Here is a 26,756-nt window from a genome sequence, read left to right on the forward strand (position 1 = left end):
GCTTTTCTTTATCAAATAGCGCGAGTTAATGTTGTTCTAAAACACACTATTCATAAAAATATGCGTGCAATATGAAGTGAGTAAGTATTATAATGAATCGAAATCGTACTCATGTTACATCTTACATGTGTGTGGCGTGCATGCATCATTTGCGATACAAATCACAAGAATTGTGTATATTTTATTATAGGGCACGTTAACGATCGTAAAGGGCCTCTTGTATTTGTTTACGTCTATTCCATTCTATTCCAAGTATTAATGTCAATACCACTTTTGTTTTTGAACACGTTGCAGACCTACGTTAATTTATATACACGTCTTTATTAATGTCTGTTTTCGAGTTATACAATATGTTGATCCTAATGTATCCATAATCGAATCATTTTGATCATAAATAAAGAGTCTGTACGCAACTTCATATACAATGTCAATGCAAGTTCTTTAATTATAAAGCAAAATAAGTATGTTTTATTTTTTAAGCAAGATCACGGATATAATTATGCAAAAATAATAAATATTATTGACAAGACAATTCAAGTTTAAATGGCTTCCAAATAAGTAACAATACATACTCGTGCAAGAGTACGTTTCACCTTATACAGTATAGAACAGTTAACGAATACTGAACATGCAAATTTAGTTAAGATAATGTTGAAACATAGTGTGCAGGCTGTATGGTGTATCACGAAATGTGATTTTTTTTTTACTAACATCCTAAATTGACAGGGTTTTGAGTATAATATGTTATTGTGCGTGTATGTTTAAATGCTATAATAGAAACACACACTTATACATATGGCATGTTTAATCCATACGATTTTGAAATATAAACCGATTTAAATATAAATAGAGTGAAACTTCAAGAGCCTTCAAAGAAGGAAACCTTATAATAGCCCACGTTCCTTTAATTACGGCAAGTAACAACTTGCCAATCTGACTTAAGTTAATGCACATGTATCAATGGCACATTAAAACAATGACTACCACTGGCCTGTATACTCTGAAGACTGGGACTATTATTTTCATATTTACTTGGAAACGAACACTTGGATCTGCATCCTTATAAGAATTCGACTTAATAATTAAATGATCTGGAGACAAAGGAGAATGATTCATAAAATATGAACAAAATACAACGATGTTAAAATGATTACACCACGGCTAACACATATCCATAGATAATTAATTAATCAGAAGGCATATGTATGTAAACAATACCATAGTTATAACTGCGTGATTGTATCAATCATATGCCGATTAATGCGTCGCAATATTAGATTTTCGTTGAACATTATTCATAAATTCACGTCAGTGTGTACATACTACACTGTCAATTTAATTCCATGCATTTGTTTCAGTGTTTCAGTAAATTTATTTTAAATAAATGTACACTTTACCCCTTCTACTGATTCCTCATTCTTCTTCCAATTGAAAGTTTCCTTACTTAATTCGTTTGCGCATTTCAGTCCGTTCTAGCGTCATCTTTAATCTTCTTTCCGCCGCTGCCTCCTTTTTGTTTCTCTTACCTTGGATTTTATGGTATCAACTGCATTTACTTATCTGCGTGTTATTCGTTTGTAATGTAATACAAATATCCTTAACAAATTGTATATATTGTTTTGGGTAAAATGAATCGTCATAAATGTTTGCCAAATACGCACACATATAACAAACGTTTTTAAATACATGTATATATATAGGAACGTATGCACAGTGTGCCTGCTACAATTCCTTCAATATTAATGCATACAGATATACATGTGCATATTTAAAAAATACACATAAATACATGCGCTTCCTATACATTCCAAGGCATACTGCTAACAATAAATCCTTACACCAGTACATGCAATTATATAATTTAAATTAACTAATCATAAAATATGTATAGAAAACATTTTATTACATTGAACAAGTATAATAGTAATGAATTTAATATGAAGAATGATTAACGTTGACAATTCGAAAAAAAAATTATTACGCAAATAAATAAGATTATAAAAACAAAACTCTAGATCATGATTGTGAACAATTAAAATCAACCTATATATAGGTCAATGAAACAAATGCACAGGGTTGCACTATGTTTTATACAGATACAAATGATCTTCTTGCATTTGCAAATAACGACTGATTAAGTATAATTATGTTTTCAAATTTAAGATTTAAAAATAATCGTGTACTTTGATAATATTCAAAATGATATGGTTTTTGTTTTAATATTATGTAATGTGTTGAAGAGTACGCACTTAATTCAAACGTTTTATATTTTAAACATCAGATTTCAGCGAACTACAATTTCTTCCAGCCTTATTTAGAACAAAAAAGCTGCGTCTATTCTTTCGGTATATCGATGAATCAATTTTAATGATATCGTTGTTTGGTCAATAATAAAGCAATCAAATTTGATTCAATTCCATGTATTCATGTATCAAGGTTTTATATATAACACATTTACTAAATTGTTTAAATTGTGCTTTAGTAAAGAAATAAAGTTGTATTGACTTAGTGATGCTAACATTCATTGAAAATGCAGTGTGCCATTTCATTTCACTGTTGCAATCTTTCTCTGAATAAAATAATAATATTTATAATAACGTAGCAAATCACTCATAAAGGTATTGCACTCATTGACACGCGTTCATTAAACCTAAAAACTCAGAAAAAAGAAACAAACCAAAATATTAAAGGAAGTGATGTTTGAAATCAAAATTGAACAAAAAAAACTTGCTAAATCGTCGCAAATCTTATTTATTTAAAGCAGGAACATGTTGCGTGCTACATGTTTTGGATAATGATCTTTCCAATGTGGCATTCTTAAATATAGATAGGTGTTTCGACACCGAATATTGCATTTTTCAATAAGATATTTTAATAGGTGTATTAACGTGGCAAAATGATTGTGTCAGCGCGTCGACATTACTTTTTCTAGTACATGTAATAATATATCAGTAAAAGGGGAAATGTGTGTTTACATATGTATCTTTTTATGGGAAGTACCGTTGATACGCTTCTGTGAGGCCGTTTACAGCTCGTTTGCATTACTATTCAGTATTTCATGTATTTCCACTAAATGTCAATTTTCATGCTGTCTTCGTACATTGCTAGCAGCAACATGGTGGCGAAGCCAAAAAGCAGCCCTAGGTTTTCCGTCACAAACATTTTTACGGTTGGTGTTTTCTTGTAGATTTCCTTGCATTCTGGTATCTGAAGAGCATACCATTCCATAATTTACTTCGATTTTCAACAACAAAAAAACGATCGTGACATCAACAAGGATTTCAAACGTCATGACTTCAAAATGTACTCATGTTTTCATGTTTTCAAAAATATTTCGTATTATTTCAAATTTGGTTTTGCTACACTTTTTGTATTGCTCGTGCTTGTTATAGGCTTCTGTTAAAAGTGCTATTTAATGGCGCTGTATTTCTTATTATCCATGAAGTAGTCACACACAATAACGCTTAGTTTTGTGTAATTATCTGACGTAACAGTCAATACATATGACGTGAATGTATGAAAATTGTATTGATGACGTGGTGAACATACAATTTAGTCAGGCAAGTAAACAAGGTAGATTATTTATAAACACGACTTTATAATGTTTAAAAATTTGACCCATGAAACAGATACGAATATCATTGCTATTTAATATAATTTATATGACACTTGTCGAGGAAAGTAGTAGCAAAGACTCACTGTCAAAGTTTCTGAGCTAGTTAAAAAATATAGACCAAGTACAAAAATGACCATTGGTGTTACATCTTTAATTTATGGTTATAAGGCAGACTCGAGGAAAAGCGGTTAGCTGAAATACGGCGAGAGTCCGCAAAAGGGTGCTCTAAGCAATGGTCGCTAAATATGATGACATTTAAGCAATACTTCATCGTTAGAATTAATATATGCACGTTTGCGGATTAAGTAAAGTTGTTTTTATTTGTTCAATATTATAGCACATCATCAAACTCACTAAGATGGTCAAGGCGACCTCAAGAAAAATATCGGCATTTTGATTGAAATAATTGAAATAATAGTGGAAATCACTATAGCTAAATATCCTTGAATTATGAACTATTGACATTAGAAGTGTAGTTTGTATTGATATAAAAAGAGACCTCGTAAAGAGCTCCATATTAAGTATTTATGTGTATGTATAATGAAAAAAATCACAAAAGCATACTCACTAAGTCGGTCAAAGCGACATAGAGAAACATGCCGGCACCCACGGAGAAAATCCATTTAGACGTCTCCTCCTGTGCCCCTAATGCCAGTCCGATATAGAGGCCTGCAAATGCCGTCAGGCTCGATAGGAAGTTCAGTACCAACGCCTTCTTGATTGACATACCCGTTGATATGAGAACAGCAAAGTCACCTGTCAAAATATGTAAGCATCGTGTCTTGGAAAACTGGGCATAATTCATGTGTGTCATGTGTCATCCAAGATAAGCAGCGACGTAATATTTTGACTGAAATAGGTTTAAGTTTAGATGATACTTCATAGGAATGATAATTTCCATAAAAGCGGAAAGTGCAGTCCCCAAAGGCTAAACTGGGACGACTCTTAACGATCATGAATTAAGTTCAGTGTTCCAAAAATGAAATGAGGGAGACTAATATTATTGCTGTATTCCAATAAAAAAGATTGATTGATAAGTGAATTCATACGAAAGGCGTGAACAAGATAAATGCACGGTGAATAAACGTTTGCTGTTACTTACGCGGAACATTAAATAAAGGCCGCCGGATAAATATATGTGTACCGATTATATCTATATATAACGGAACTATTTTGACACTTGTGAGTATTCTCTTCAGATACAACTAAACAATATACTTCATGGTTCAAACGTGTATGGCTTTTTTATTGAAATTCCAGTTGAAAGAAGCTAAACGTAGCAGTTTATGTATATTTAATTATTTTTAAAGTCCCTATCACGCTCACCAATACAAACGGCTACTGTATAATGCTATATAAAAACATTCGACAACAAGTAGTACCATACGATGGTTAATTACAATAGGAAGACCCTAAAAACAAGTAACATTGATGTAAAAACGTTATATTACAAGCATTCGGCAAGTTTTAAGCATCTATGTATCTAAATATCGTTCCACGATGTAATCTACTTTCGCTTTCGAGTCAGGATCGGATTCATTCGGGTTGGGTTCATTTTCATAATTTATACAAGCCATTTTCGCATTCGCTAAGTTCCAGTTACCCAGAATTCATTTTGATTTCACAGAATGATTATTCATGAGAGCTACGTCATGCTTCCGACGCTTACCGTATCCAATCTCGTGTTCGCCCGTAAATGTTCGGATATTTCACGGGAGATATAAATGGAATTATTTGTGGCCACAAAAAATAAAAACGAGCATTTTGTATCTCGTTAAATCAATTCTACCAGACAACGTCTAACGTTGAAATTTTGCATTTTGCTAAAAGGAACATTGCTTTTTTATGGGTTAGCTTTATTTAACGAAATATTCGATATTTTTAGCGTGATTGTTACTTTAAACCTAGCGTATTGGTCAACATAAATAGAACGCTGTATTGCACTTGAATTTAATTCATTATCAACGCTAGTTCGGGCACATCTAACTAGTGTGTTAACTCCTGACAGTGCGGAGTGAAAGATGTTAGGAACAAAATCAGTTAGTGAAGGTTAACTGCATACGTGAATGTTCTGATGTATCCGAGGAAACTTTTCCGATGGAAATAAAAATAAAGCCTCATCATTCGGATGTGTGCCTTATGATTTGTAGTAAATAAAATGGATTCTACTGATGTTTTTACTACTTCAGTTACCAATTCAAAATGGACTTAATATGTACTCTTTCCCTCAGCTGCGACTTTATGATTGTATGGGTTATTTCAATATGCAAAGTATTCGATATTGGTACAAAAAGGAAGTTTGTTTAACGCCTTATTACACAGCATATTAATTGATATCGAGATACTTTTTAGCAAAGATTTCAACAAGATCGACCCTTAGCTTAGGAAGTAATATTGAATTATAATGCATTTTACGTAAACTAAACTGAGCAAACCTAGTTCGTGTGGCACCTCGTGACAGAGCACGGTGATAGAGATGGAGAGACCTTTGGTGAAGGTCACAGCATAAGCAGCACCAATGGCGAGACCGTCCGCAAAGTTGTGGATGCCATCACCGATGATTATCATCCACGCAAGAGCTTTAATGTCTGAAAAAATGTTGTTTTTTTAAGATGTACATTATTTTATTTTATTTTTTCATCTAAGCGTTTAATCAGGTCTGAATATAAACACGTATACCGCTTACTGATAACAGGAATGGAAAAGCAGAAGAAATTGTTTCATAACCGAATTCATTTATACAGCCCAGTCAAAAAGTACCCGTGTAGACAATCGCTCTTTCAAATGAGCCAGTCTGACCAGTTTGCCTGACGAATCTTTCAAACATTTACATAAAGAGAAACATAAGACCGTATAAATAAGAAGATAGTTTCCCTTACTAGATGGCGTGTCATGCACACTGATTCGGTCGCTAGCATTCGAGTTTGCGGCACTGACAGAGTTACAGCGTGGGTCATCTAGGCTGCTTGTGCGACCGCAGGCTTGTGGTTGGCCTTGATGGGTTTGGTTTGTCTGCTTCGCAGAAAGCACAGGACTGTGGTGAGTTACGGAGCGTTGTGAGCCGTCTTGCTCGAGGTTGTTAAGCTTGTTGCGCTGTGAGAAACAGAAAAAAAATACTATGGTTACGTCTTTTACATGTCCCTTTCAAGCATTTGATTTATTACACAACAGTGCTGTTGCATCGTTTAATGACCTCTTACTTAATCTTACTTTATGGCGTTGTATTTGCAATATACAGTTTACAACAATGTGTAGTTGATGAGATTAAACTTTATCAATAAAAACTAATGTTTTATAATAAAGAATATGACAACTATCATTAATTTAATATCAATATAGCTTACAAATCGAAATAAATGTTATTTATTTAAATATTGCATATTTGAAATAAGTTCCAAAACACGTTCATATAAATTATTTCCCAAATTTTAAACAAAGAGATCAATAATGCACATACGAGGGCGTGTTTAACAGATGTGGGTTTTTTTCATTTAAACAATGGTGCCAATTAGTTACTATTGCTTTTAATTGAATGTGTTTTAGTTTAAGTTTGCTTATATCCCTATCCTCAGAACGTTAAATTTAAAAATGCTCCGGTTTAATGCTTAGGTATTTCTAAAAAGTGTTATTGCATGTTTAGAGGTTTTTAGAGTCTCCAGAACCATTGTTAATAAAGATAGCTTCGTCTTTACAAGTTTTTTATATCTACACATTTGGATAATACCTGTGATTGTTCGTGTGTTATGTTCAATATAATTTAAAAGTAATTCGATACAGATAACAAACAAGCATGATGAGAGTGGACAGCAATATTGGACGCCATTCTTTTTTAAACTTTCGCATGTTTGGCAATTGTTCATTACTATAACAATATTTAATCAAGCTACACCACTTTATTCCACCGAACGAGATCGTCGCCAAATTTGAAGTGTTTTACACTTTGAAACATTAAATCATCATTCATAGTATCAAATGCTTTTTCAAAAAAGAAGAAATAATAACAGACCGGTTATATATTTGTTTTCAGGTTACTCTTATATTTCCAAATTGACATTACATTCTACCCAATACAGCTTCCTTTTCTTGAAGTCTAAATCTAGTAAAAAAAATCGGCCTCCGTCTTGTTCAAACAGATGTATCCTTATTTTTTATGGAATAATAAAGAGTATGATAATATGGTTTGGTTGGTAAGTTGCCAGTGATGAAATAATAGTGTATTGTTAGTAACACAACTTTGCAATGCGAATACCAGATTGCTTCTCCATGATTTCAGTCGCACATTAAAACAACAATACGTTTTTAGTGCATGCCCAACAAACTACGTACTCACCACAGTTAGGTTCTTAATGTTGATATCATTCACTGGATTTACGCTCTTCAACACGATCTGTAATTGTTGTACACATGGTATAAATTGAAATATCACGTTTTAGGACATGTTTTTCTTTTGTATAATTCAAAGTTCTTTTAAAATAAGTGTTTCGATTTAGAGTCGTCGCTTCAAAGAGTTAATACGAATACAACCCTAACGTAGTTACAAACGTGATAAGGAAATGATTGACTTGTGGCTTAAACCTTGTAAAATCTCATTTCAAAATCTATTACCCAGTGATCAGGGCTAAAATGCAAAACGCCTTTGACCGCACATCACGAGTATGCATATATGTGTAACAGTGCGAACCACGTGGTCAAAAGATTTATATTTAGTTTTAAAATAGACGCAAGTAACAAATTGTATAACCCCAATTACGAGGGTTTAACGAAATACATTTTTTAAATATGACCGGGTTAATAAATTGATATATATATATATATATATATATATATATATATATATATATATATATATATATATATATATATATTCAATAGTTGATGAATACTATCCAATAATATTTATATTACGGACTAATGTACATTAATTCACAAAATTGAATTAATACGACCACTCGTTCAAATGTACATGTACCCCGGATGCCAATTCTCACCGATACCCCATGACAATAATCTTGTTATGTATAACCATGTCCTCGTTATTATAGTAGCTTTTCCAAAAAATACATTTTTAAAGTTGTGTTGCATATATAAAAATGATCACATTATTGTTCATGATTCACTTCATTATTTCTTCATTCAGTTTATTCAGTTTATTTTTGGAACGAAATCACCACTCCTTAACAGTTTTTGTACGAAACAAATTGTTTAGTAATACAATTTCAAAAATGTTTACCTGTTGTTCTGCAACTGTACCGTTCTGGTCAGAGTGACTATGCTCGTGCTTTGTTGACAACATGAGCTCCAAGATAAAGAAGGCATAGATACTAGCCAAGAAGGCACACATTTTCTTGAGGGGCGCGGCAAGTAGCTCATCATGTTCACCATCATTTTCCTCCTCTTTCTCTTCCGCTAGTATCTATAATGGCAATATTGATTGCTTGATTGCCAAACGATATACCACGTCATCAAAGGTGCATGGCGGAAATTACCACATCAGAAAAAACTCACTAAAATAGCACAACATAACCATATGCACGAATATTACAACTCATAAGTTTTGTTTTTGTCTTGCATTCTTACACTTTTTATATCATATAAATATGAAAAACACATACCGGTAGGTTTATTTACATATGGAAATATGTATTTTAACAAGAAAGATTTGCACTATCTAACGGATGGTAATGAAGCTTGAATCTAGTAAGAAAGGTTATTAAATTTAGTTTAATTTCTCAGGAACTACAAATGTCTCGCAGCTCGTGCCTGTAAAGGGTTTAAATTGAACTGACCTCGGGTAGTAAATGCAAACCAGCATCTGCAACAAGGCAACCAACGGCGAGGGACAGCATAAAGGCCATGAGATAGGCGCGGATGTTGACCCTCGTCAGTTTCATGAAAACGGCACCGAACATGCTGAACAGACTGATGACAAGTGTGGAAAGAGATCCAAAAATGTAGCCTAAAATTGGTAGAGAAAAACAGGTCGCTATATATATATGTGCATTAGGTTAAGGTGTCAATGACGAAAACAGTAACGTTTTTACAGTAAACTTGTTCAGCACAACACTTAGTGTTGTCCATCAATTCATGCAGATATGTATTTGAAGCAAATGGTTCAACCAGTTACTGAACTAATAGCTCTGAAACCGAAGATCTGTTCGGAAGAAACCAAGTACTGGCCCAGCGCTGGAAACGGACTCTATATTCGACGAACTTAACCAACACTATGTTCAAACTTAAAAGACAATGTCGTCTTCTAACATCATTTCATTTATCGTGAAATGTTTTCTTTCTTTGGATCGTAACAACCCAAATCGCTAACAATCTTTTTATCAGATGTAGATAAAGCAAGCATGTGCACAATGTTGTGGGATGACCCGTTTGAGGCTCATGCGACTTTTGGATGGCCAAGAGGAGGCGTAGTAGAAGTAAACAAAGATTCAAGTATTGGACCTATCGGATATATGTCATTAAAACATTTTTTTTTCAGAGATAATCCTTTAGAATGTTTGATGTCATGACACTGCTTTTACTTACTATTTTCTTTTGATTTCCTCGAAGTATTTTTTGATAATGTTTCATTTGAAATCGTCGTTTTAGACACTGAAAATGTCGGTATTGCAGCAGGTGTCGTGAGATGAGGCTCGGTGGAAAGTCTCCAGCAATCTGTAGCACCGTGTATAAGTTGGTCCAGAATGGCGGGACACATGTCCAGGAACAATCCCATGGAAACAGAATCTGTGTGCTGGTTATGGTGATTGCCGGTGTATATATCCATTAACGAGCGACCATTGTAACAGTTCTGTAAGTTGAAAAATAATATTAGGGCATGACTGTAGAAACAAACCTTTATGCTTTCACATTAAATTTAAAAAAAAATCTTTAATCAAATCTGTTTCCGCAAGAATTGTGATATTAAAACGTGTAAACATTTCCCCAAAGGATTATGTTTTACTGTGTCTCTAGTATCCATTTATAGGTATGCCTCAAAATATTATAGAAAGAAAAACGATTCTCGAATAACTTTTTATTTTAGTAATATACTATTACAAAATTGACCTGATCTACACACTGTTCATGCATACCCGAATTCCAACATCGTTTCTGTCAGGTCTACCATCATCGTGCAAGAACTGATTGCTATGGGTACCACCGTGAGCTGACGGATGATCGCGATCGCCATCGATGTCTTTCTTAGCTTGCAGTATTCTCATTGATGGGTAATATTTGGATATGCTTTCGTCCCTCGCGAGCAACGATTTTGTTGATAGAAATTCTTGCATAGAAAACATAGCCCGCCTTAATGCGTTACTGCGTTTTTGACTGTCTCCTTTAGTCAGCGTAGCGGCGTTGTGTAGGATTCTGTCTATTACTGAAACTACAAGTAGGCAGTGCTGCTTATGGCAGTGCTGCTTATGGAAATATGAAATAAATCAGAATTACTTTATTTAATAAGCATGTTTTTTTCGCCCAACTTCGATGTGTCAATCTTCCATGTACACAGTTATACAGCACACAACGTTAACTTTGGGCACCGATTTCAGACGTGTTAAAGGATATATTCGTAAATCTTGTAATTGAACTAAAGATTGTTCAAATGTATTTCAATAACGTGAGATATTTGCAAATTTAAAGTTATAAACCGTATGATTACATTCTGTCCAACCCGTTTGTAATCCCCTGAAAATCCGTTGATCTTGCAACCTGTTATTTCTATGAAATTGCTCATTTTTGTTATTATATGATATTCTTATAACAGTTTAACGACATATACTTAATTATAGAGAATTAATGTAAATAGGTACATCGCAGTCGGAATTGAGGCGTTTTTTATCATAGTCCTTTCAAGGGCTTATGTCTACATTTTTTTATTATTTTTTTTTTTTAAGATTTTTTTTTATTCAATATCATACATACAATGTAAACATGTATATGATCATACAACATAGTGATTGTACAAAGCAATAAAGTTCAGACATGTTATACAAGATATGCTAATATAATATATATTTTTTAGAGAGAAAAGAAAAGAACAACAGAGGAATAGTTATGAAAAATGATGAGTTGTGTAAAGGCGGAAGAAAGCATCCTGGGCTTGTGTGTTTTGTGTTTGTCTACATTTTTTATTAGTTTTTATTCGCGACATATAGATCGATTGACCTCAGTTGATATTTGTTTGGCTTGTACACACTTCAAATCATAAAGGAGCCAAGCTCTGTAGAAACGTGGTTTAATGTACGTAAAATGTCGACTAATATTAGCCTGTAAAGTCCGCAAGGTTAATCAGGGACGACAATTTCTTGGATATCTGGAGTTTTCCTAAGAAGAGACTTCCTTTAAAACAAAAAAATACCATAAAAAGCTGAAAGTATCGACCCTGATCATCCATAGCGGGCTGCACAGGCTGATCTGGGACGATACTTTACGCATATACATTAAACCCACTTTTCACAGAATGCAGCTCAAATGTAAGTAAACTGGCACAATACTATGGTCATGTAAGCCGCTCCGTCGTTGCAGCGTGGAATACGAATCGTGCAGAAAATCCATGGGACATAAGTCACTGTTGTTGATAAAGTTAAATCCTGAAAAATGATGCCTTATCAGACAAACTATTATATAACATAACAAGACAATCGTTTTTTTCGAGATAAGTATGTTGTTGTATATAATCTAGAAAATTATGTGCTTAGAAACAAGAAAGCATTTGTAAGTTTGTTGAGTGAATCATTTTAACAGAAAAACTACAAACAACGACGTAAATACTATGTACATACTTTGAAGCAGGCACATTATTATAATTAGTTGACAGTGGTTAAAGAATGTGTTGTCAGTTTCAGTTAAGACCTTTATATGTATAGGGTATATTTTTTACCGCAATTTCTCTTGATACAGAATTAGCCAAATCTTATTTTTTTAAAGAGCAAAATAAATAAATGATGTACACGATATAGACATGACAATGATACGAAGATCTGTCAGCGCTGGAATAATATTATATCATGATGGCTTACGAGCAAAAGTCTCCAAAATTGTGTCTGCCAAAGTTTTACCTTCTAAAATTTTATGGACGACAAAGACCTCCGCGTTACCCAAGTCCGCGTGCGCTCCTCTGTTCAAATTCATCGCCTCTGATACATGTCTGTCGCGTAAACACTGTAAATATATTAAGTTTATTTTCTCGAAGAATTCAAACCACACATGTGAGATTAGCAAGTTTTAAATGATGACGATGATGACAATCATGACGATGAAGATGATGTAGAAGATGATGATGATGATGATGATGATGATGATGATGATGATGATGATGATAATAATGATGATGATGATGGTGATGATGATGGTGGTGGTGATGATGATGCTGATGATGCTGATGCTGATGATGATGATGACGACGAATTTGATGATGATGATGATGATGATGATGATGATGATGATGATGATGATGATGATGATGATGATAATAATGATAATAATAACGATGGTGGTGATGATGATGCTGATGATGCTGATGATGCTGCTGATGATGATGATGATGATGACGACGACTTTAATGATGATGATGATGATGATGATGATGATGATGATGACGACGACGAAGATGATGATGATGATGATGATGATGATGATGATGATGATGATGATGATGATGATGATGATGATGATGATGATGATGATGATGATGATGATGATGATGATGATGATGATGATGATGATGATGATGATGACGATGATGATGATGATGATGATGATGATGATGATGATGATGATGATGATGATGATGATGATGATGATGATGATGATGATGATGATGATAATAATGATGATGATGATGGTGATGATGATGGTGGTGGTGATGATGATGCTGATGATGCTGATGCTGATGATGATGATGACGACGAATTTGATGATGATGATGATGATGATGATGATGATGATGATGATGATGATGATGATAATAATGATAATAATAACGATGGTGGTGATGATGATGCTGATGATGCTGATGATGCTGCTGATGATGATGATGATGATGATGACGACGACTTTAATGATGATGATGATGATGATGATGCTGATGATGATGATGACGACGACGAAGATGATGATGATGATGATGATGATGATGATGATGATGATGATGATGATGATGATGATGATGATGATGATGATGATGATGATGATGATGATGATGATGATGATGATGATGATGATGATGATGATGATGATGATGATGATGATGATGATGATGATGATGGTGATTGAGAAGAAGAAGATGATGATCATCATCATCATCATTATTATAACCACTTTACATACTAAGAATCGATTGGCATATGCTTCCGTTTCAAAAACTATATTCAGCGAAGAAGCCCCTCCATGCCCATTCGAAAAGGCTACATCCCTACGATAGTGTCTTCGAACCGACGTCATCAACATATTGACATCATCGAATTCATCCGAAGACGTCCAGTTTGCATTGCATATGTGTTCCGGGAATAAGGCGCTCGTCAGCGTCAGTTTACAAAACATCTTCAAATATTCTGGCGACCGTAGAATATCCTTAAACTTACAGTTACTGTGTTTGCAAACTTGTTCCACAATGGCTTGCTCAACCTGCAACGAAAAACATGTTCGCGTTATCCTCACACGATACATTAAATGCAAACTACATCATCGGTAGTCGAACGGCAATCTGTTGTTGTTTTTTATTTAACAGAACATAACAATTTAGCAAATAGCGAATAAAGAGTCATTGTTTCGATCAGCGTTTGCAAAATCCGAAATTCTAAACCACGATAAAAGCATACTGCCTTTCACAAAAGATCAAAGGAGACAAGTGTCGATGACAACCGAAACCACCTGTCCATCATATTATGGGAACAATAATGCAACAATGCGATAATGACACAGCGTTATGATTCCTACCGGATTGTTCAATAAAATATGACTGCTCGTTATTTCGTTTAAAAAGCGCTTTGAATATATAATAGTTTATGGCGATGAATAAGGTGTAGCATATTCATCGAAAGAGAGGAGAATAACCGTAAATGATAACACGCGTTTACCCTGAACTCAACGCATATACGTCATATGATCACCGGAACGGGTGACAATTTTGATGAAAACGTTTGCGCATGCGGGTAATAAAATCATATATTCGCTTGTAATAATATAACGCATCTCCACAGCGAATTAAAAAAGAACGACATTTTCCTTATGCTACAAGCAATCTCATCAAATACCACGTCCTCACCCTATCTAGATGATTTGAATTGTCAGAGCGAGCATCGGCCCCACCGCCATGCCTGCCGCACGGGATCTCAGAGCGAAGCGTGTTCAGTCTTGCAAATACGATTTTTAGAAAGCTTTTTGTTGCCTGTGGGTCCTCCAGCGACTCCGATGAAAACTTGTCGCTGACCCAACTCTGGAAGTTCCTCAACACGGGGTGCGTGTGCTCGTGATCTGAAAGTGGTCGAGATAAGTATTAATGCAAAGCATCAAAGGGCGTCGGGAATTGCAGTGTAAAAGGCACTCACTGAAGTTACATGGAACGATTTTTTTTTACTGTAAATATTTATATATTGGCCGATTATTTATGATTTTGTGTTATAACCCCCAAATAACTAGTATCTATGATATTGTGTTATAACCCCCAAATAAACATTATCTATGATTTTGTGTTGTAATCCCTAAATATTTCATAGTTCATTTTTATTTACATTGGTTTCCTTTTTTTACTGGCATCCGTGTGCAGTTTTCATTAATGGAACATAACTGTGTAGGTTTTAAAAAATCTGCTTCATCTTGTAAGCGTTATTTCATAGTTTTCTCAACTTCAATGGGAGATTATTCTGAACTTATTCTTACGTTGCTCATTTACGATAGGGGTTGAGTACTCATTGAAATGAAAACACTGTACAAGTTTTAATGTGTTTACGAAACCCCCCACCCCCACCCTCTCACACATATATTTCATGGGCATAATAAAAAAAAAAATGGTTACAATAAAACAGCATATTTATTAAAACTAAACTGTCTACTTCAAAACAAAAAGTTAACATAGAACACAAATAAAGTAATTTGATTCTACTGGGGTTCGAACCTTGGGCCTCTCACATGTGAAGCGAGCGTGTAACCACTACACTACGGAACCGCTTGAAAAATCACCTTCTAACTAAGATATTAATAAGCTATTAATAGTCGGTTTAAATGTAGACCCGGAAGTTTAAACGCTGTATAGGGAAAGGGGTAAAAGGTCCATACCAAAGGATCCACACCACTGGCAAGATACGGGTCAGGCCTGCGGCCTTCTATATGTGCTTCTTAAAAAAAACCTGTGGGAGGACTTGATAGTAATGAGACTGGGGTGCTGTGATGGTGCTCCTCATTGATAAGCGGCTGCTTCCTTTATCAAGATTCATTATAACAATTTATAATACGTGTCGCGCTTCGCGCTTATAGCGCCTTTATTAGTACCTAGGTGGTTGCTAGGATAGTGGAACAAAGAAGTTTTGTTTTTATACAAAACCAGAAAGTTTCACCGGTTGGCGTATTTGCCCAGTCCCTGTGATCTTTTATTATTGCCCAGTCCCTGTGATCAGTTATTAATTAAAAGATTTAGCTTTGCATTATTGGCAATAAATGTTGTAGTAAATGTAAAAGGCACAAATGAAGTACTTATTTACACTAATTTGCACCAAAAATCACCACTATGCAAGATATTCTGACAACAAAGATATATACATTGATCCGTAAAATAACTTCTCCCATAAGCGAAAAAAAACGTATTACATACAAGTCGCCGCAATTCAGTGCGACGCCAATAAGAAGTGTGTTTCAGTTCACCCATTGTCGTTGAATGTAAATAAGCCTCGCACTTTTAAAACGGGGCTTCATGCATGTTCGGACAGACTAATCACGGAGGACACTTTGCACCTAGACTGTATTTTCGGTAACAAGAGACTTCCTTTTCAGGAATAATTCCATTAAAGCGGAAAGTATCGTCCCTGGTTATCCAGTGCGTACTGCGCAGGCTTATCTACGACGAAACTTTACGCACTTGCATTAAGCCAGAGCGAGGCTTAATTAATTCAACGTTTGGCCGACATATTTTCATATCTGAATGACACAGGTTTTTATTCGTCGAATCAAAAATACATCATTTTGATTCTATCATATCTGACATAACAATTGAAATAAAAGCTATATTTTACTGTGCTGTGCTCAGCTTGTGTTCTGATTGTTTTCGTCATTCATTAGCAATGTTAAATCTAAATGTTATTTTAACGTGACACGCGCACATTTAGATACAAACTAGATAAGATGTGAGGTTTTAAATCACCCTTGATTTACCCCCTATTGGTTATCAGGCAAGCAATTATGACCTACTTGAATCACTTCGTAATTATACAACGCTAATTGTGTCCCTTGCGAAGATGAATGTTGTGTATGTGGGTTAACATAACAGAGAACAACGCAGTACGTTTGGTTGCTATTGTAATACTACATCGTATGACCAGTGGTGAGCGTGCAGAAGTGCATAGAGGGCATGGTTATGATACACATGATTGAACATTAACCATTCAGATTCATGATAAATACATAACAATTCTCCCCTTTTTAAAATTCATTGATTCCTGAAATAAAATAATACCAGAAGATACATATCATATAGTATTCAACAATTAGAAGGAACCAGTGACATAACAAATTGAGTTTTAGCATGCCAACAAAATCATCAGAACATTACATTTTTCAGACATATAATGTTTTCTATTCCGGCTTTTCTCCTGCGGTCAGTCAGTGTCAGTCATAACTAATGATACTCTAGCCGATCTGGTTTACAACGATTACGCAGCGGGTAGCGTCTAACAGATGTTTCTGACTGCATGCCAGTCGTTTCAGTATCTTAACGCGGAACTAATTGTGGCAATTGATCATTATTCGTTTGTTCATTGTTTACGCAACGCGGTTCGTAATTAACCGGGGGGAACACTTTCGAGAAGTGTCTGACTGCTGACCTCTGTTGATTTTGATTGATCGACATGTCGTTTCCATATCACGCCGTTACCAACATCAACTTTGTATAAAAGCGGTCCGTCGCGCGATATAATGTACCCACTGATCTATTTATCTCTTGCTGTTGGACGGTAGTCTCGCGCGAGGACAGTTTGGCCTAATTCAAAATCGCGATTGTTATGACTATCCGTCAAAGATTGTTTCATCTGCGAATCGTTAACAACCGTGTGTGTGTCTCGTTTCACCAAATCCAATTTTGTGCGCAACGTGCGCAAAAGAAATAATTTGGACGGTGTTTCGCCTGTTGTAGCGTGGGGCGTATTTCGGTATTGAAGCAAGAATGCATTAAGTATTAAATTCATATCATCGGATTCTGTTCGCATATCACGCAATGATGACTTAAATGTTTGATTAAATCTTTCCACCAGACCGTACGTAGCAGGGTGGGCTACTGCCGTGCGAATGTGTACAATACCATTACTGTTCGCGAATTTCGTGAAACCGTCTGAAATGAACTGACTTCCATTGTCGGTAAAAAATTGCTTAGGTCATCCGTACCTGGCAAAAATTGTTCGAAGAGCTTGTATTGTTTTCTCGGTAGTTGTGGATTTCATTACAACGATTTCGGGCCATTTTGAGTGGGCATCTACTAAACCAAAAAACATTTGACCTAAAAATGGACCTGCGTAATCAACGTGTATGCGCTCAAAGCTCTTTGTGGGCCATTCCCACGGGTGTAATTATACCTTTGCTGGCGATTTCTGTTGCATTTGACAGCCATTACACCTCGTTGATAAATGCTCTAAATCGCTGTCGATGCCAGATCACCAGACATAACTTCTTGCTAAAGATTTCATTCGGACGATACCTGGGTGGCTGACATGTAGTAAAGATAACACGCGCTCTCGCAGTTTTACAGGAATAATGACTCTGATGCCCCACATTAAGCATCCGCGGTGAATTGTTAATTCGTTGCGTCGCGATTAATAGGGTTTTATTAACGGGTCATCAGTCATTTCGTTCCAGCCGTTTTGTACGTAATCGAACACGCGCGAGGGCACGCGCTCTCGATTTGTTTCCGGCTAATTTCAGCACTCGTCACGGGAAGCTGCTCTAATTGCGACGTGTAAAATACGTCTTTAGTTTCGAGATTTGTTTGACCTTTTATTGGCGCGGGTAATCCCGACAATCCATCGACATTTGTATGATGTTTAGTGTTCTTGTACTGAATGTCGTAATCGAACCCTGAAAGAAACATTGCGTACCTTTGTACGCGGGCGGCTGAGGTCGTGGGAATAGATTAACTTGGGCTAAATATTGATGTTAGCGCTTGACAGTCCGTAACCAAAGTAAACTTTTTTCCATAAAGATACGGGTAGAATTTTTGAACAGCACAGTAAATCGCTAAAGCTTTCTTATCGATTTGAGCGTATTTACGTTCCGCTTTCGTTAAAATAATAAATACATAACAATGAAGATTAAGAGCATATTTTTCTGTGCTATGGTATTAGATGTTAACATCGAATAACAAAATCTAAACTGACCTGAAGACACGTCCTCTATGCGGCAGACAACGAAAAGCATCATCAGATATTCCAACCCTGGGCTTTGCATGGCTCCAATATGAAATCTTCTCAACCTACAATTAAAAAATAAATGAGCCGTGCTCTGTGTAAAAGGGGTTTAATGCATTTGCGTAAAGTGTCGTCCCAGATTATCCTTTGCAATCCGCACTTGCTAATCAGGGACGATCCTTTCCGCTTTAACTGGATTTGTGCTACAAAGAGACTATTTAAACGAAAAAGATCATAAAAGCGGAAAGTGTCGTCCCTGATTAGCAAGTGCGGACTGCACAGGCAAATATTGGACGACAATTTACGCACATGCATTAAACCCCTTTTTCACAGAACACAGCCCATATCTAAATAGTAAACTATCACATTTTTGACAGTATATTGAAAATTCATATACATAATGTCACGATGCAAATCTTTTTCGGTTTCAAAAGCATACCTGAATAATCTCTGGGGGCTTTAGTATGTGTGTTTAGGTATGTGCCAAGCTGATCACATATAGAATTTACACATACAAGTTTTACATTAAAAACGTGCTTAACCCTTAAAGCGCTGGAGCTGAATTTTAAAGGCCTTTGCAAACAGTTTGGATCCAGATGAGACGCAACACAACGTGGCGTCTCATCAGGATCCAAACTGTTTGCTATTCTGATAGTATTCTTTGAAAAAAATAGAAGAAAATGCTAAGTTTAGAAATTCTGCAGACGACATTTTAGCAGACGACAAATTTCCCAGCATGCAAAGGGTTAAAAATTTAACGATAGAACCTCTGATAGAGATTCAAATGACGTACGTTATATCGTCGGCGTTCAAAACTACTCCCTTATGCAATATGCTTATTGTTCTAAGCGTATTTCAATATTCATATCAAATAACTTACAAACATTAGAACACATTGTCAAACGAAATTAGTAAAATCTATTAAATATGTATTTAAAGGGATCTTTTCACGCTTTGGTAAATTGACAAAATTGAAAAAAGTTGTTTCAGATTCGTAAGTTTTCGTTTTAGTTATGATATTTGTGAGGAAACAGTAATACTGAACATTAACCATGCTCTAATATAGCCATTATATGCATCTTTTGATGATTTTAAAACCTAAAAATTATAAAGCGTTGCAACGCGAAACGATTGAATAATTTGGAGAGTTCTGTTTTTGTCGTTAAATTTTGTGAAACTACAAAGATTGCTTATATCAGGTATTAAATACGTCACGAATGTGTACTCGGCGGAATAGCTCAGTAGGCTAGAGCGTTTTTACTTCAGGACTCTGGCAGGACTCCAGGGGTCACTGGTTCGAAATCTGCTCCGGGCAATGTTCTTTTCCTTTTTTAATTTTTTTTCTTGCTTTTTTTACTGGAGCTTTTACGATCCAATGTTTACATTTATCAATATAAAGCATTTAATGAATAAGTTAAAAAAATGCCAAAATCTGTGAAAAGGCCCCTTTAAACCGCTAAAATTATTAAAGACACACTGGGAGGTACACGTTTACCCAAGTGGCTAATAACATAAGGGTTTACTACTAAAGCATAAATGCGATGGTTATTTTGATATTTTATCGTGAAATATTTTCTTAAATACAATACGGAAAGTCCCATAAATTTGACTGAAGAATAAATGCAGCAATGAATGGATTATAATCAATGAAACTAAATACTTACAGACTGCTTTAGAAACGTATATCTCTACGACAAAATATGACAAATAAATAAACGTACGACACAAGATGAAAAATAAATAAATGTACGAAAAAATATGAAAAATAAATAAACGTGTGATTAAACAATCCAAGTCCAAGTAAAAATTAAGAGATTTTTAAATAACCTTCTATGTGCAGTTTCATTTGTTCATTTAAACAAGACAATGCCAATTTGTTCGACGTTTAACGTCCTCGGACAGAGTGTTTACGGATTGAAGTGTTTTCGGATTGATGTGTTTTCGGATTGATGTGTTTTCAGATTGATGTGTTTTCAGATTGATGTGTTTTCGGTATATGTGTTTTTATCCGATTGGATCAGAATTATGAAGTCAATAATATGTAACTGTGCAACTTATCACTCTTCACATAGCAGTTCAACTAATTGTGCAACTAATATACTCACAAACTACAATTAAAATAATGTGTGAATAATATACATTCATTATACAGTTTAAATAACTTGTTTCTTATGAACTTACACAGTACAGTTCAAATAGTGTGCACGTGATTAACTCATACTAAAGGATTAAACAAATGCGTAAGGTATACAGCAAGAGAGGACTTTTAAAATCATTCACAACTAATGAAATAAGACTGTAAAGCAAACACGTATCAATTTAACCGTTTAAGTTCTGTATGACCGATGTTTCTCAATAAGAAGATGTCCTATTTAATCATATTAACTGTATTTTTTAACCCTTTGCAATGGCAAACCACTTGTGAACGACAACTGTTTGTCAATCCCTTAGTTCGGCGGATATCTGCCTGGTTGGAATTTTTAAACATAAATCACATCATTCACATGAACGCTTATAAGGAATACACTCTCTAGGCTTAATGCTGCTGATTATATATATTTAACGAAACCATTTATATGGACTAAACTGTTTGTTTTGCTTTTAACTAATTAATTATCTGGTTTAACACAATTCAACGGGACTCGAAACATATAATCAAATTCGTTAGGTGTACGGTTGTTCCTTATTAACTTTTATCTGTCCTGAGCACTATGTGACTAGCAGTTGCCACATTTAGACATTTCACAATTTCAGTTTCTTATCTAGTTTTGGCAGTCACGCCGTGACAGAGATTCACGAAGCCCCCATTCCTTAACTGACGCTTTAATATGGTAGACAATGAATGGTATATCTAATAATTACACTGAGGGGTAATCACGTGACAAACAAGATGGCGACGTCCATACCGAGACAGGTATTTTTTCGCCGTTGTAAACCCTTGTATTGATTGTTTGAATTCCGCACAGCGTATTGATACCGTATCAGCAAGAAAGTGATTATCATATTTATTTCGTATTAATATATTCGCTCTTTATCTCGAATTTACTCGCTGCGAATTGTATTAGCGGGAGCAGTTATTTTGTGACCCGCTAAGAAATTTCGCAGCGAGTAAAGTCGCGATAAAGAGCGAATATAAATACGATATATATAAACGGTTATCACTTCTTTCTTGCCGGTTATAGCTTGAAAGTTACCGGCATGTTTACAATTTATAAAAGTAATAAAGGGTATACAACGACAACAAATGCTTGCCTCGGCATGGACGTCGCCATCTTGTTTATCACGTCTGCAAGTTGAATAGCATTGGTTGCAGTGTAAACAGTTGAACACTATATGTTTTTTAGACAAATTACCATTGAATTGAGATAAGTGTATTTGCAACATTATCTGTTTTACCTCCTTAATGTGCACATAAGATGATATTAAATGAAAAATTAATAGCCGTTTTGCTATACATGAAGCTGATTAACTGTGTATGTAAACATATGTATATGTATGCAAACATACAAGTAATGTAAATATTAAGTATTTCATGCGATTTCCATATGACATGCAAATTGCATACTTGAATAATTAAAAGAAAGTATTAGAGTCAGTTAGGGATTCATGTAGAGGTCAGAAAACCGTTTTTTTTAAATTTCGAAGACATATGGAGATGGCAAAATGGCAAGGTATTTGAATTCGGGTTATGACTTAATGTGTAAATAACTGATTTTCTTATCTAAACTCGGGGCATTCAAAGAAAGGAATGTCATGAGTGTTTGCAAGCTGAGGAAGAACCATTTACTAGGTAAGATCTGGATATATTATAGTGTTAATTACTAAAAAGGTCAGTAAGTCGAGTGTGAAGAATATTTTACTTCTCTAATTCCAATATAATGGTATTTATGAAAGTATATTGTAAATACAATGATATTCGTCAAATGCGATTTATAAAGCACTTAATGCGCAGAAAGTACTTTATGATATCATCGCAATAAAGAGAATATTGTGTGACTCCTTTTACAAAGCCATTCCAAAACAGGTTCATTGTATATGTAGCCAAAGGATTTATTCCAAGTTGTTTTTGTCATATATTACATCAAACAAATTTGATATGCATACGTACGTTATATTTACAAGGAAGCAACATGTATTTTGGAATAAATGACATACACTCAAGGATAATTATAGTAGTATGCGTTTTAAGAAATTACACAAAATTAAGAGAAATTATAGTAGTACGTGTTTAAATAGGTGTGTACTAAAATATCACTTTTGACATGATATGCATTGTGGCGTTGCTTACTTAAAGATTCGATTAGTATGGGTGGCTTAATATAGCATTTATATAAATGCATCATGTGTAAGACATCTATACAGAAATACTTGCATCGCCTTTGCAGTATTTTGGAACTTTTAAATCATGCCTAAAAACAAAAGGTGTTTAATAAGGATTGTGGGCGGTCAGTGTTTATCAGACTTTGGCAAGACGCAAATCTGCAAAAACTCTGTTTAAAATACAAACATTTAAAACAAGTATAATGTGCCGTGCTTATTAATCTCTGAAAGCGTTTTATTAAAAAAAGACGCATGAGGGCTGGTTTTTCATATATGTACATATTACTTTAGTAAATAAATCCCCGTTTCGTACACAAGTCTTTAACTGTGCCGAAGCACTCATGCTTAATTAACTTACTATACAAAAGTGACAAGAATTATGAATAGCAGCTGAAATGTCCAGTTACATGTATTTAAATGTCTATGAACGATTTTCAATTAAGTTGTGTGATGTTGTTCCGTCGGTGGATGGAGTCTCCGGAGTACCCGGAGGAGACCCCAACTGTCCGGTGTGGTAACCACTTACCCAAACCACGTGCTTCCGGGAACGGGGCTTGAATCCGGGTCGCCTATGTGAGAAACGTGTGAACCAACCACTGCGCTAACGAGACATCCCTCTTAAAAGGTTGTATATGGCATTTAATATACGTTATCATCGCGTTGTTTGATTATGATGGCAGTCTTTTATCTTGTCCTTATCAAACAGGCAGAAAATTCAATTCAATGAAATTTTAAAACAAAGTAAGAGAAGAGAAAAACAACGATTTTGGAATAAAAGTAATATACTAAGTTTAAAGGCAGTAAGGATTAAATATTACTTTTGAATGACTATGGCATCAATGATAAAATATTAACAAAAAATACAAATAAAATATAATCTACTTATTCACATAGTATAAGTGACTGAACGTGTTACGTAGACTGATGTAAAAAACTATTAAGTCACTACGTGGTATTCACATAAGCAGTGTGTGTGTGTGCGTTAAAATCGTATTTTGTTGAATGAACAATTGATAAATTGACATCAATCTTTGCCAGCATGTTAAAACGTGTTAAAATAACTTGTGATACATTTTGATTTAGATGTTTTTCCCACACCTATTTAAATTCTGATCAATTAAAATAAACATGCCTCGTGCGTTTTTTAATATGTATACAGGTCTACATTTTTTAGACTTATATTAGTCCCTCAAAATAAACTGAAACCGTATCAAAACTTAAGGTAGGCAACTTCTTTTCATAGCAACATAGTACGGTATAGTTTCTATTGGAATCATTTTCATGGCGCTTTAAGATAAAATGATAAAAGGTATGCGGATGTAGCAAATCTACATAAAGCATTATATAATAATTTCTGACGTGATACATGGTTTGTTTTCGATGTTGCTAAATAAGTATATTTCATATATGTTATTCTTCAATATTTATGAGCTTAACAAAATATTGTGAAAGTAGTTTTGGAGAATGTTTAAAACGAGTTCCTAAAGGTGCTTTTGTAAACTGTTTATACAATGTAATACCAATCAGGTCTATTTCTAGAACCAAAAAATAGATTTGTCAATTATAATGTCGAAAACTTCCGTTGGCTATTTTTCCAAACACTTATAAAATTTAAAAAATGGTATTGTATATTAATTCAATATTTGAAAGTACCTGACTGCATCAATTTATTTATGGTAAACAAGTGCGATATATTATTGCATTTACAAAATATGTAAACCAGACACAAATAACTCAAACATTCACAAACATTCGCAATATAATAAAGTGTTGTAGCGACATTGATGGTTTCAATGAACTAAAGCTTGTGTAATCAGGTTGCATTGAAATCGTATGTTTTAGTATGCATTTACCAAGCGTTTTATACATTTTATCTATCATCATTTTAAAGTTTATATATCTTCATCATTCTGACTATCGGCCTATACACCACCTTCAGTCCTCGATATAAGTATTGATTATCCTGATTATCGCCATCAACATCACAATAATCAGTCACCAGATAAGTTTCAAATTTTCCGTCTAATATTTGGAATCTATCCACTGTAACATTCTTCCGCGTCTCCAGTTCCTGTTGGATGGCAGTATATTCCTCAAGTGGAAATTATTTCGATAGTTAAGAACTATAAAGAACAACACAATTTCAGATTACTTCCAACTTTCTGAGTACATGTAGAAAGTGTGTCCACCAATTCAAGAACTTTGGATGGAAGCAAAGCATTTACAAACTATTTAAATACTTCAATGATTTAGGTTGCTCTAGCTGTCTAGTTGTCTTATATAGTGTAAGCGTTTCCAGTTGTGTGAGTGATGCTAATGACTTCGACTACGGCTATTCATGATGCACATTGAATCCTCTCTGAACAATACCCATATACCTGATATTCAAACCATGCAAAGCCTTTCACAGACCAGTACTGCCATACACTCACTTAATACTAAGTGTTTCCAGCTGTGTGAGCGATGCTTGTGACTGCGACAACAACTCTTCATGATCTACGTTGAAACCTCTCTGATCAATACTCAGACTCTGGATATTCAAATCATGCAGAGCCTTCCACAGACCAATACTGCCATACACAGGTCTGGTGAAAATAAAAGTTTGATAGTTTAGCCTTGGAGCAACTATAAATTTTTATTAAAAAAAAATAATTATAATTTAGAGCAGAAAAAGATTTTAGAACATAATCGATTTTTAGATGCAAACACATATTGTACGTTATTAAAGGGATGGAAAAAGTTTTGCAAGTCAGATAAATTAAAGACTGATGTTTTTTGTTGATACTTTAAATCCAATAATGATCCAAATACACATTTTTATCAGCCAGATGACGACATTCTGTATTTTAGTGACTCTATTCCTTTATCAACTGCAAACGTTGCGAGAGTTCCGAGGTCCAAATTCTAAAAACAACTGTGTTGGCTTTAGTGACCCAAAGACTTAAGCTGAAATCCTAAACTCACATTTCAGCAGCGTCTTCACTGACGAAGACCTAACGAACACCCCATCTATTGACAATACCCAACAGAAGTAATCCTTCGACATCAATGAAAATGGTATAAGAAAGCTTCTGCTAGACCTAAACCCCAACAAGGCACAAGGACCAGCCAGGCTGCCACCAAGATTCCTCAAGGAATTTGCCAATAAGATTGCTTGTGTACTAACCCTAGTGTTACAAGCCTCCCTCACGCAAGGTCGAGTACCCGACGACTGAAAGCACGCT

At 34.9% G+C, this 26,756-nt stretch overlaps 2 protein-coding genes across 3 annotated transcripts; both read right to left on the bottom strand.

Moving 5' to 3' along the window:
• Window positions 1–1,664: 1,664 nt before the first annotated feature.
• On the bottom strand, window positions 1,665–10,765 carry LOC127841295 (zinc transporter ZIP12-like). 2 transcript variants are annotated; one of them, XM_052370018.1, is made up of 9 exons: window positions 10,699–10,765; window positions 10,151–10,415; window positions 9,403–9,572; window positions 8,847–9,029; window positions 7,947–8,003; window positions 6,496–6,709; window positions 6,052–6,204; window positions 4,185–4,372; window positions 1,665–3,207 (listed from the first exon to the last, which is right to left on the bottom strand). In XM_052370018.1, exons 2-9 carry the CDS (start codon window positions 10,389–10,391, stop codon window positions 3,070–3,072), a joined length of 1,344 nt encoding a protein of 447 aa, XP_052225978.1. In that variant the 5' UTR covers window positions 10,392–10,415; window positions 10,699–10,765; the 3' UTR covers window positions 1,665–3,069. The 2 variants fall into 2 exon arrangements, with proteins under 2 accessions (XP_052225978.1, XP_052225979.1); XM_052370019.1 differs by lacking the exon at window positions 7,947–8,003.
• On the bottom strand, window positions 10,678–21,017 carry LOC127842300 (uncharacterized). The gene is made up of 7 exons (XM_052371732.1): window positions 20,877–21,017; window positions 19,183–19,277; window positions 14,874–15,082; window positions 13,937–14,233; window positions 12,667–12,769; window positions 12,103–12,198; window positions 10,678–10,991 (listed from the first exon to the last, which is right to left on the bottom strand). Exons 2-7 carry the CDS (start codon window positions 19,250–19,252, stop codon window positions 10,678–10,680), a joined length of 1,089 nt encoding a protein of 362 aa, XP_052227692.1. The 5' UTR covers window positions 19,253–19,277; window positions 20,877–21,017.
• Window positions 21,018–26,756: the final 5,739 nt, after the last annotated feature.

Source organism: Dreissena polymorpha, chromosome 8 (genome assembly GCF_020536995.1).
Source record: "Dreissena polymorpha isolate Duluth1 chromosome 8, UMN_Dpol_1.0, whole genome shotgun sequence".
NCBI classification, from domain to species: domain Eukaryota; kingdom Metazoa; phylum Mollusca; class Bivalvia; order Myida; family Dreissenidae; genus Dreissena; species Dreissena polymorpha.

Bases quoted from the DNA above. Each gene is read 5' to 3' on its own strand.
- LOC127842300 (XM_052371732.1), bottom strand. From the start codon at position 19,252: ATGCAAAGCCCAGGGTTGGAATATCTGATGATGCTTTTCGTTGTCTGC. The intron at 15,083-19,182 runs GTCAGTTTAGAT...GACCACTTTCAG, and splicing joins CATAGAGGACGTGTCTTCAG to ATCACGAGCACACGCACCCC. The intron at 14,234-14,873 runs GTGAGGACGTGG...TTTTCGTTGCAG, and splicing joins ATTCAAATCATCTAGATAGG to GTTGAGCAAGCCATTGTGGA.
- LOC127841295 (XM_052370018.1), bottom strand. From the start codon at position 10,391: ATGGATATATACACCGGCAATCACCATAACCAGCACACAGATTCTGTT. The intron at 9,573-10,150 runs GTAAGTAAAAGC...TACCAATTTTAG, and splicing joins GAGGAAATCAAAAGAAAATA to GCTACATTTTTGGATCTCTT. The intron at 3,208-4,184 runs GTGAGTATGCTT...TATGCTCTTCAG, and splicing joins ATGTCGCTTTGACCGACTTA to ATACCAGAATGCAAGGAAAT.